Consider the following 12,089-nt stretch of genomic DNA (forward strand, 5'->3'; position numbering starts at 1 on the left):
TTCATCGTGTTGAGGAATTACTCATGGTTGGTGACTTTCTCCATCTGAATTTTGAAAGTGCAGACCATACTCTTGGCTTTTTGATTTGATTGTGAATGGAAGGCTGGCATTGGAATGTGGTGAATGCAATGCTGGGCATAGAAACCACAAAACTCCTCACTACAGAATTGTGGACAGTAGTCTGTTGTGACCACTTCCGGCAGACTTCAATCACAAAATTTTTTTGTAAAGCTGTGATGGTGTTGATGGTTGATGTGGCATTGCATTGGACAATATACAGAAATCGGGATAGTGCATCATCCACTATCAAGAACATGGCTCTAAACATTGGCCTGGCAAAATCAATGTGCACCCACTCCCAAGGCTGAGCACACAGTGGACAAGAAGCAGATGAATGTCATGGGGCTGACTGTGGCAGGATAGACATGTTTGGGTGAGTAGTTCAGTATCCAGGTTAATGCCCGGCCAGTAAGTGAATGTGTGAGCCAGGAGTTTAGTTTGGGATACACCCCAGTGACCTTGGTGCAATAGTTGCAGGACGTGCCGACATAAAGAATAAGGAATGACTACCTCTGGATGTCCCTCATCAGAAATGAGTAAATTACTCCATCCGTCAACATGAGCTGCGGACGGTCATTAAAAAAGTGATGGAATGCTGCGGAAGCCTTGGGAGGTTCGTCGTTCAGACCGTCCATGAAATATGTGACTCCAGACTTAGTTGCTACAGGTTGTATCTGCGACCTGGGAGATGATAATGGGAAAAGAATCTACGGTGGCTTCTGCTTCTTCATCGATGTGAAAAAACAAAATTTATATTTTGTTGAACTCGGGATCAGATTCCCTAAAGAAGGTGTGAGAGGGCATCAACATTGGCATGCTCAGTCTTATTGTGGAAGTGAATCTCTTACTGGTAGTGTGCCAAAAATAAAGTCCAGTGCTGGAGGCAGTGAGCAGTCCTGTCTGGAATCTTCGCTGCTGACTTGAATAGAGAGATCAGCGGTTTGTGGTCTGTGATGAGGCAAAACTTTGTGCCATAAACAAAAACATGGAATTTCTTTAATGCAAAGATAATAGCCAGTGCTTCTTTTTCTAATTGAGAGTACCTGCATTGAGTGTCAATCAATGTTTTCAATGCAAAGGCCAAAGGGTGCTCAGAGTCATTCACCTCCCTGTTTGCTAGGGCTGCTTAATCACCTATATCAGATGCGTCCATTGCGATAACTATCTGCTTTGTTGGATAAAAATATATGAGGCCTGGAGCCATCAACAGCTGGGATTCCGGCCTGAGGAAGTTGTGCTCACAAGTTAGTGTCCACTGGAAAGGCACCCCTTTTCTGCATAACTGGGACGAGGGAGCGGTTTCTGTTGCTGCTGTGCGTAAGAACTTTCGGTGATACGATTTGTTCATCAGAAAGGAACGAAGTTGCTCAAGCATTGCTGGTCAGGGAAGTTTGATTATGGCTTCAACATGTTTATCCAGAGGACGAATGCCTGAGCTGGAAATGATGTGGCCGAGGTACTCAATCTCAGGCTGGAAAAAACAACTTTTCTTTTCTGCATTCTAGACCAGCCTCCCTTAAGATGCTGAATAAAGATTTCAGGATGCGAAGGTGTACCTCCATGGTTCTCCCTGTTAACAATGATGCCATCTAAGTTGTTAATCCACTTTGAGAACTAATTGTTCCAAAGACCATTGAAAAATGGCAGGGGCACTTGCTATAACAAACACTAGGCATTTCAAATGATAAAGCTCGTGCAGCATGTTAAGTGTAAGAATCCGTTGAGATTCTGCATTAAGGGGAAGTTGGAGATCTGCATCTGCTAGGTCTATGTCAGAGAAGATGTTTCCACCTTTTAATTTTGACAGTAACTCTTCTGGTTTTGGAGTAGGATGTATTTCAATCTCTGATTGGGCATTGACAGTTACTTCAGAATTGTCACACAGGCGGATCTTCCCCAAAGGCTTTTGTGCCATGACGAATGAGGCAGCCCATAGACTAGAAGGAATAGGTTTTAGAACTTAGTTGGAGTTAGGTGATCAAATTCTTCCTTTATTTGATCTCTGAGAGCTAAAGGAATGGTGTGGGCTCAAAAGTACAGAGGCCATGCATTGCGTTTCAGTGTGATGTGTGCCTCAAATCCTTTGTGGTGTCGATTTCTGGGGTGAACATTTGATGACGTTCCCTGCTTTATCTCTTCGTTTATTGTCCTCGGTGTCGACGTACTGGCTGAAAAATGGGGTGTGGAAGTGCAGTATTGTCTACTTTCACTTTTCACAACCCCCCATATAAGCATTTATATGGCCAGTGCACTATTGTTTAACTTTTGATAAGCCTCATTAATAGGTTGCAGGCGAACATCCACATACAGCTACCATAGGTTACTATTGAACATCTACTAGCAGTACATACCTGATCACAAAGTTCACAGTTCTTGAATAGAAAGGTACATATGGAGCAGACACTGGCATTGTTTTTAACACATGGCCTAATTGTGTAACACTTATTTCACAGTTAAATTTAAGCATTGTTGTTGTTCTAATCAGCACATGTTTCTCATCTGAAACTCAGCTGTGGACTGACTGTCTCGTGACCAAAAATCGGGCCCTTATATATTCTCACAGTATTAGGTACTGAAACTACACATTGTTCGAAGTTAAATTTACAGAAATTATAATTAAAACTTAACTCATTAAATTAACTGAATACATCGAAAACTTGGTTCTTCTTAACAGTTTCTTCTACTACAAGGGTGAAGCCAAATTATTTGTTTAAATCATGAAATTAACATATATATAGTTATGCAAACAACACTTTTGAAAAACTGTTAAAGGTCCCGAGTTCGAGTCTCGGTCCGGCATACAGTTTTAATCTGCCAGGAATTTTCATATCAGCGCACACTCTGCTGCAGAGTGAAAATCTCATTCTGGAAACTGTTAATTACTTTGGAATTAATTAAGAGCTGGCTTTGCTAACCTGTTTTCAAATAGAGCCAAATAGATCCTTTAAGTATACAATTAGTTGTTCCTCCAAATGTTTATAATTATTATAGAATTTATATTTGTTTATAATTCAACAATAGAATTTAAGTTACGAAACAGTTACCGATTTCGCCCTTTCATGAAAATATTAATTAGGAATAGTTGAAACAAATTAGAAAATAAATTACATACATAAAACTAAGCACAAAATTAGATCTGGTGTTATATTCTTTAAAACTGAGGGCCAATATTTCTCTTTCATGAAAATGTAAATTGTACCCATGTAAGTTAATAGTATATGTTAATAGTAGTTAGTCAAAAATGAAAAAACAAATTTAATGAGACAGATGTCAAAACAAGAGGGGAGTTAAAAATATCCCAGCTTGCTTTGTCACAATCAGGTCCTGGTGAAGTGTCTCGAGGTCCAAGTATGGAACATCTTCGGATACCAAATTCAGAGAATCATTTATTGAAAATCCAAATTTCTGGAAAGAGTAAAGTCTAAACAAGTTCTCAGCAGAATCAGTGTTAACGACTAAGAAGATAATGTGGTAGGTGACATTATGAATTGTCGTCAGCAGTTCGGCTTGACCACTTACTGGGATGATATGTTTATTATATGGCGTTAGACATCTCTTTGTTTCTTACAAGGGAGAAGCTCCAAGTTTCAAATAGGTATCAAAATTGAGAATGCTGGTGTCTGCGTTTAATTGAACTGGCTTCTCTGCAATTTGCTCTTCTACGAAAAGTTTATTGGAGGTCTCTTTTTTGGTGTGTAGTGGCTACCAGATTAACATCCATCTGTTGGGCAGGAAGCTGTCTTACCTGACAGGACTTACGTCATACAGAAACTAAATGGCCATTGGTAGAATAGTTTTGGCAATAGGCTGATCTGTCAGGACAGCCTTCACACTGATGTTTTTTGAAACAATCCGGACATGATGACAATCGTTTCGGTACCCAAGACCTATTTGATCGGCTCGAGCGGGGTGGGGGACATTGTTGATTAATGGTACGGTGTCTCGTCCGTACAGTTGCTACGTCCAAATTGCCTCTAGTGTGGCTATTGGCTGCTGGCTCGGATGTGTTTACATTAACAGCTACCATGTTGATTCATGACGTCCTTTGAAACTTTGTGCTCAGTCCAAAACTTTGTTTAACAACGGGTCTTTGAGTTGAAGTGTCTCGTGCTGGAAATCCCTGTTTGTAGTACCCCGAATGATCACTCTCCTGATCATATGTTCTACATATGACTCCTTACTTTTAGGGGTAACAAAATGACATTTTCGTCCTAACACTTGCGACTCTGCAGGCCATTCTCTATGAGTTTAGTTTGGCTGTTTCTTGCACTGTTAAAATGCTACCCAAGAGGAAATAACATGGATATGCTGCTGGTAATATTTAAGCTCTGAAGGCTTAGATAATGGGGCCAACTTGCACAGTAGCCAGTAAATCTCAGGTTTTGACCATGACAAAAACAAAGATTTCAGGAGGCTGGAGTCAGTTACCTTGAATGCGTGGAAATGCTCCAGTAATCTTGATTCGTAGACTTCCCAATGCTCTAAAGCCTCATCAAAGGAAGGAAAGTCTGCCACTTTCCGTGTTGCTTGCACCTGCAGTAAGCTTTGAAGAAGTGGTTGGAAGGTATTCAGTAGCAGCTTTTGGTTTTCATCCTGCTGATGAATAAGTTACTTCCAATTTAGATGGTTACTGGCTCATCGCCATTTTATTGTGTTATATCTAGGAATAACACAGTAAATATATCACCATTCTACAGTTTATTGACACAGTACTGATAACAATAATTCTGTTACCAAGTGCCAAGTTGTAGATGAACACTTTATGGGAAATTATATAAATTGATGGTGGTTATACTGATGTCCAGGAATTGCAAGTGATATGCAGAATTCCGGCGGAAGTCACAAGTCCATTGACATACTAAGCCTAGTGAATGTTGAAGTCCAAGTTACAGCGTAGCATTCGGGTTCTAAGTCCAGAACATGGCTGAATCAACATTGAATAGAGGTCCACTGCAGCGTAGTACTTCTGAGTTGTGGAGTAGAAACAAAGCATGATGAGAACTGGCTTGTAGATGTCGGGAGTGGTGTGAAATAAGGCTCTATAGTTAATGGAGCTGGCAGCTGGGGTCACTGTACTAGTATACTCTGGCCGGCCAATTGCTGAGTTTTATGGGTGGCTAATCACTGTGTTTTGAAGCGGGCATGCACAAAGGTGGCCTGTGGTGTCAGCAGTGGTCGGTGCACGAAGAAGTGAGCCAATGATGCATTTCTTGGCCCCACTTAATGGAGGATGCCGCTGCTCGGTGTGGAGATTTAATAGCCGTGGATCCCACAGTTCCCTTTGTTTTACTTATGTTGACGTTCATCTTATCACCCCTATCCAAGACACTATCCATTTCATTCAACTGCTCATCCAAGTCCTTTGCCATATCCAACAGAATTACAGTATCATCATCAGATCGTAAAGTTTTTGTTTCCTCTCCCTGTACTTCAATTACTTTTTAAAAATGTCATGATTTCTTGATATTTGTTTTCCATTATTTCTTGGGAACACAATTTGCTCTCCCCGAGGTCAGTTGCTACCAGTCATTCCATTGTTCTCGACATACTTTTTGTTTGAATTTTGCAAACGTAACACGTTAAATTGATTTGATCAGTAATACTCAACCTGCCTTCTTTGGTAGTGGGATTACGGAATTTTTATTAGAGTCCTAGGGTATTTCACTACGTTAACTGAAGCTTTTGATATTTCTTCGCCAACTCTTAACCAGACTATAACCTTTCAACCTAACCTATGCCTCAGGCTATGCTACAGATCAATATTTCATAACAACTAAGATTTCACATTCACATTTGGTGGTTCGCCAACTCACAACCAAATTGTCACCTTTCAACCTAACTGTACCTCAGGCTACGGTCCACCACTGCAACTTCTGTTTAAAAAATAATGTACATGAAAGAAAAGAAACATTGTCAGTATTCTGCTCTTTACCTTTTTTTACAGGACATTGTATAAGGGGCGCTCAAAAATTAAAGAGGCGGAGGCACAATTACAGAAACCAGTACCTGTATGTTAAAAGTACTGACCCTGGCTGATGAGACACTTCTCCCACTGTGACACAAGCAGTGAATGGTTCTCTCATAAAATTCCTGGGGCTGCAATGTTAACCAGTTCCACACCTACATCTGGACGTCGTCATCCGAGGTGAATTGTTTGTCCCTTCAGAGCCTTTTTAAGGGAGCCAAAAATGGCGTAGTCACAGGGAAGGAGGTCTGGACTATATAGAGGGTGGCTGAGAACCTCCCATTTGAATTTCTGCAGGAGTGCCGCGACTGTGTTGGCCATATGAGGCTTTTCATTGCCATAAAGTAGAATGAACCCATGGGTGAGATTGCCTGTTTGTTTTGATTTGATCTCTTGGCGAAGGGTGGTCAAGGTTTATGAGTAATGGTGGATATTCACTCTTGTCTCGTGCTGCAGGAAGTGAATCAGCAGGGGGCCATCTTGGTCAAAGAAGAACATACCTTTCCTGCACTCGTGTGGATGGCCTTGGCTTTTTTAGGTGGTGGTGACTCTGGATGCTGCCACTTGTCATTTTGATTCTGGTTTGAAGTGATGACACCGTGACTTATCTCCAGCCACCAATCGTGCCAGGAACGCATTCCCTTCCTGAGCATAGTGCAGTAGATGAGGAAGACAGTGGGCCATTCGACATGCTTCCTGTTGTGGTGCACCCATTGGGCACACACTTTGTGCATGTGCAGTTGTTCCTTCATGATGGTGTGAACACTTCCGATGCTCAGTCCGACCACAGTGGCTATGGTTTTCACTGTTCACTCAGCAGTCCTGAGTAATGAGTGCATCCACCTGCTGGATGATGTCATCGGTAATGCAGTGTGCTGCTCCAGACTGTGCATCATCGGCTAACGGCACCCGTCCTTCCCTGAAGCACTTGTGCCAGGCCTTGACCAATGCAAGGGATATGCAGTGTTTCCCGTACACTTGTGACATTCGTCGATGAATGTCCGTTCCTCCTACCCCTTTCGCTGTCAGAAAACGAACAACATCTCTTTGCTCTTCTGTTGATGCCTTCATGTCACCGTTTGCAATGTGACTGGCAGCATTGAACGATTGGTGCTTGCCGCTGCTAGCTCTTTATACTCATGTGACATGGACACGTGCCCTCTAGCGACGGGCTGTGAACTTCCACACTCTGGTCGGAACCACACCTAGTCACACATGCCATGATATTATCCCCCTGTCATCGGTTTGCACATTCCAGACTCCAGCTCGTTTCTTTTTGAACACCCCTTATAGTACAAAGCTGACATCTTGTATCTAGTTCCAGCTGACCCATTTTGCTGGCTGATATATCTTGCACAGCAGATAGAATAATATTGTCATGGTTGGGTCTACTAAGGACATTAATTATTCTGATGGAATGTCATCTACCTTAGGTGCTTTGTTTCATCTTACTAGGGAATGGTCCAGTCTGACAAGTCGAAACCTACCGTTGAAATTTTTCATGCAGGTAGAATACGCCGAAAGCAATGCACTTGCAAAAATTTAACTACTAAGGCTGACTGCATGTAGTTTTTTAAAAAAATGTTGAAGTTAATATATTTTTTCCGCACGAAGAACCACTTACAATAGTGGTTTGTATAGACCTCTCTGCCTAGTGCTCAAATCAGCGAATAAGCAGATGCAGCTGTAACAAGTTGACGTATTGCCACACAGCATGAAGTCCAAAGTGAACACATATTAATTTTTAACACTTCAATCACACCAAAAATGCGTCAATTCATTACTTTTTTGAATAATTTGCAGTTCACATCAACAACTAAACTGTTCCAGATATAATTGTTACACAAGCAACTATCAGAGGAAAGAAAATCAAAACAGTGTCTGCTGTTACATTACAAATGACTTCCACCAGGCTGGACTTTAATTTGTTGACATTAAATATTTTTAACAATTCCTGTAGCACCATTCTTATGATGGTTTTTGAATAATGTATATTTTGCTAATATATTTTGCTAACAATGCAACAGTTCATTGTTTATTAGAAATGTTTATACCATGTTTGTTGTTGTTGTTACAAAAATGCAAAGGTCTATTGGGTGATGAAAACAAACATTTTCCTTACACCCAGGCATTCCCAATAAAAGAAAAGTTAATGCATTCAGGCACTTCACAGTAATTACTAGTTTTATTTAAACAGAACTGGAATGGAGTAAGAAATGGTTGTGGCCATTGTTCTGCATATTATAATGTGTACCAGGCATCCTTTAACAAATTCATAAAATGTGGTGATGCAAACTGACAATGCAGGAATGACTGAGGTCTAAGAATATTGTTCTGCTGATAAATCTGAAATGACAAAAAACTATCAAAAATCTGAAAAATGCTTTACACTGTTGAAAATTTTTTTTATCGAGAGACTGAATTACTCTCTTACTTCTGGGTGAATTTGAATTATATTAACAGCTTTTTGTGGTCTGTGAAATGTGGAGTTATTTTCACAACCAGGCCAAGACTACAGTGAAGCAATGAATTATTCTCTGCAGATGGTAAGAAGTAGTTTTCATTTTCCAAACTTTTGCTGGTAAACAGTCCTCTGTTTTTAATTTTTGGTCCCAGTTTGTCTTGATGTTGGTGAAAACAGAGAGAAAGTTGCAGAAACAGTAATTACCGATAATTATCACTGGCATTCTTGTATACAAATGTGTCATAGCATTTATTGACTGCACAAGTGACTCTTGTCTTTTTTTGTTTAAAATGATAAAGTGTGGTTGAATGAGGCCTGACTGACTGGCTGTGTGTGCAGCTTTTAGGGGATAACAATAAGCTTCCTCTTCATGTCAGTGACGAGTTTCTCTATAGTATGTATTACCTATTAATGATATCTTCTCTAAAAATTTACTTGAAGTAAACTTCCTCATTTTGTGATTTCCATTTCCTGAATCTGTTTAACCAGGTCGAAGAAGCCTGGAAATCAGTAACATTCATCTCACTTGCAGTTCAGAGTGCCAAGTGTCATAGATCTTGGTAACAGTGCATTGACTCTCACGAGCAGTTCTAAATCTTCCAAATTGTTTTTCTTTCATGCTTTTGCAAGTTCTGTTTTAGCGCATTTTTGAAACCAGCTTTGCAGACAACTGAAGTTGAAGTGTTTTCTCTTTCTTTTGTTTAACCAAAAAAGTTACAGCCCTTTTTGTGTCACTGAAGGCTATTATGAAACATGTTTTCTTTGGGCTCTGAAGGTGCTCTATTTTTGTTGTTGGCCTTTGTAATGCAACAATTATCATTCAAATCACAATTCATGGAATTGCCAGAGTTATTTCATGTGTCTTCTATGTTTCCATAGTTCCTAACTAAATGTTGATATCATTGGAATGAACGTCCAAGAAATTAACTAATAAATAACACACATGTAGGTCCTCTGAAGAAGTAGATGGCTACATTTGCATACCACATTATTGGTATTTTATCTTTGCAAAGTTGGAAATATTTATTGGATTCCACATTATTGTGAAACTCTTGAACCTGGACATAGACAGATGCTATTAGCAAGTGTATGCCATGAAATCACAAAGAAATTGAATTCAGTTTTATCTCTATTGTTAACACACAGTGAAATCACAAAGGTAACTGCTCATTATTATGGATATTAAATGGGTTGCAAATTTAAGTGAATAGTAACTGTGAACAATTATGTCAGAGAAACTATGAACAGAAACTTAAATCTGCTTTACAAGTTAAGATTGTGTCATGCCATATTATCTATTTACTTCTGTACCATCAGTCAAGGATATGTGCCCGATGTGTTGTGCATGCGCTGTCTGCTACAGCTACAGCATTAGTGTAAAAATTCTCCAACTGTTGATGAGTTAGGAATTCGGCCAATATCAACAGTTTTTTTGGCCCTTTCTGACATGAATTTTTTCTGGAGATGAACAATTTTAATTATGATTTAATGGTCTAATATCATTCAGTTATACAGTGGAATATAATTAACAAACAATCTCTGTCTACTCTGGCTGTCACAAGCAACAGCACACTGCTACATTCACATGTTGATAATTTTATAGTGGTATTGGGCAGGGGCAGCCTTGCACATGATGAAAAGATTGAACAGCCACAAATGTGTACATAAGGTTTCCATTGTGGAAAAAAAGTTTCTGTTGCAACTAAGAGACAGTAAAAATTGTTGCCAGTGGATCTGAAAGGGTTAAAAAATACTTGCAGTGTGTCTCAGCAACAAGAATTTTGTTATTGGGTTTCTTTCAGTGTGTTCTTTCTGTATAAAAGAATTCAAGGCAGGTTTCAAAATGTCGAATTGGACGATTCCCTTATTAGGTCTTTCAGTGCACTGCAAAATTTTTCTTACAGGTGTGCATTCCCTACATCATCTCCATTCACTCCCTCTCCTTTATATAATATTGTCTTCAAATTTGTCATTTATGTAGTGATTCTGTGTGCTCCTTCCATCTTTGAACCTCTTCTCCTCTGCTTAGAGCTGGCTTGCCATGTGAGCTCTTTTATGTTCATAAAAACGCTTCTTTTTTCCAAAGTCTTACTTAATTTGCCTATAAATGGGATCTGTCTTATCCCTGAGTTTGGCATGCATCTACAGCTTTGCATTTCTGTGTTAGCCATTCCTGCTATTGACATGTTGTACTTGCTATCAGTCTAATTTTTTAATTGGATAGATAAAAAATCTAATCACCATGCGACTTCAGAACACACACATAAAAGAAGGATGTAATTAGGCAAGTTTTTGGAGCCAGTGGCTCCTCCTTCAGGCAGAATAGTTAAAAGGGGAAGGAAGAAGGGTGAAGGAAGAGAATTGCAGAGGTTTAGGAAAAGGGGTAGATTCCAGAAAAGTCATCCAGAAATCTACTCCTTTTCCTAGACCTCTGCAGTCCTTTTCCTTCACCCCTCTTCATTTCCCTTTAACGCTTCTGCCTGAAGAAGAAGCCACTGGCTCCGTAAGCTCACCTTATTACAACCTTCGTTTATGTATGCCTTCTGCCGCCATGTGGTGAGTATATTTTTTATCTATTCAATTACATCATATTCTGAAAAATGGATTGTTTTCATTGTTGTAATTTTTTTTAATGTGTGTATTCCCTATGCCTGTTTCATTTACTCCTCTTTACTTTTCTGCATATGTATTATGTAACGCACCACAACATTATTAGATTTTGATACGAAGCCAACATTTTGTGTCAGTCTGATGACAAAAAGAGAATTCTAGATTTTCTTCAAAAAGTATAATGTATAGGACATACATATAGTGCTTGGTTTTCAGAGTGGAGTACAGTAAATAATTGCAATACCTACAGGCAGTGATGAGAGAACACCAGATCACATAAGAATGTCAAACTGCTGACCTTGTCCAAATCTTAATCAAACATCTCATCGCTGTCTTTCTCTGAAATACGTGTTGTGGCCAGTCCCAGTTATTTCCACCTTTTCAGACACAGTTGTATTTGTGGTTAAGACATTTGCAACTGTATCGGACACTGATGTAATTGAACTCTCAGTTAATGGGTTTTGAGTTCAAAAGGTCACTTGGTTTGCAGGTTGGTTTATTATATTTGTCACAATAGTAACTGCTTTGCTGGGAAAACAACAAATAGCTATCAAGTGACAACTATATACACGTCCATCATGCTGCCCTTATCTGTATGCCAGCAAAATGTCAGATTACCAGATGTATTCAACCGATGATTACAGAGACATAAGTGTACTTCGAAAGTGACTCTAGCAATACTCAGCAATGAGGTATGTAGCTATTTTGATCTAGTACTGTTGTTGGTTATTTGAAACTATCAGTTAATTACTTCCTAGCTAATGATAGTATTTTATGGTTGTATATTCGAACAAAAAATATTGATTCTGACTCTGAAAAAATTAATAGAGCATCAGAGAATGCTCATTAAAGATAAAAAGCATGGCCTGAAGAATTAATTATACTTATGTGTGACAGCCATAGCCAGTAATGTACATTATATGTACTGTATGTATGATGTGGTGGATAACATAAAAAGCTCCATGAAGCTCTTCAGAAATGATGCTATTA

The 12,089-nt window shown here is 39.4% G+C and overlaps 1 protein-coding gene across 10 annotated transcripts in view; it reads left to right on the forward strand.

Moving 5' to 3' along the window:
• The window catches only part of LOC126473268 (nucleolar transcription factor 1-A-like), a 216,924-nt gene that overhangs the window by 24,476 nt on the left and 180,359 nt on the right, over positions 1-12,089 (forward strand). For 3 of the 10 annotated variants that reach the window (XM_050100231.1, XM_050100223.1, XM_050100238.1), the window contains exon 3: positions 6,005-6,205. The exons of 5 other annotated variants lie outside the window; for them this stretch is intronic. In XM_050100231.1, coding sequence (XP_049956188.1) covers positions 6,096-6,205 — 110 coding nt within the window. In that variant the 5' untranslated portion in view covers positions 6,005-6,095. Of the gene's footprint in view, positions 1-6,004; positions 6,206-11,589; positions 11,792-12,089 lie in introns of all 10 variants that reach the window. 2 more of the 10 variants (XM_050100256.1, XM_050100247.1) reach the window with 1 other exon arrangement.

Source organism: Schistocerca serialis, chromosome 1 (genome assembly GCF_023864345.2).
Source record: "Schistocerca serialis cubense isolate TAMUIC-IGC-003099 chromosome 1, iqSchSeri2.2, whole genome shotgun sequence".
Taxonomy (NCBI): Eukaryota; Metazoa; Arthropoda; class Insecta; order Orthoptera; family Acrididae; genus Schistocerca; species Schistocerca serialis.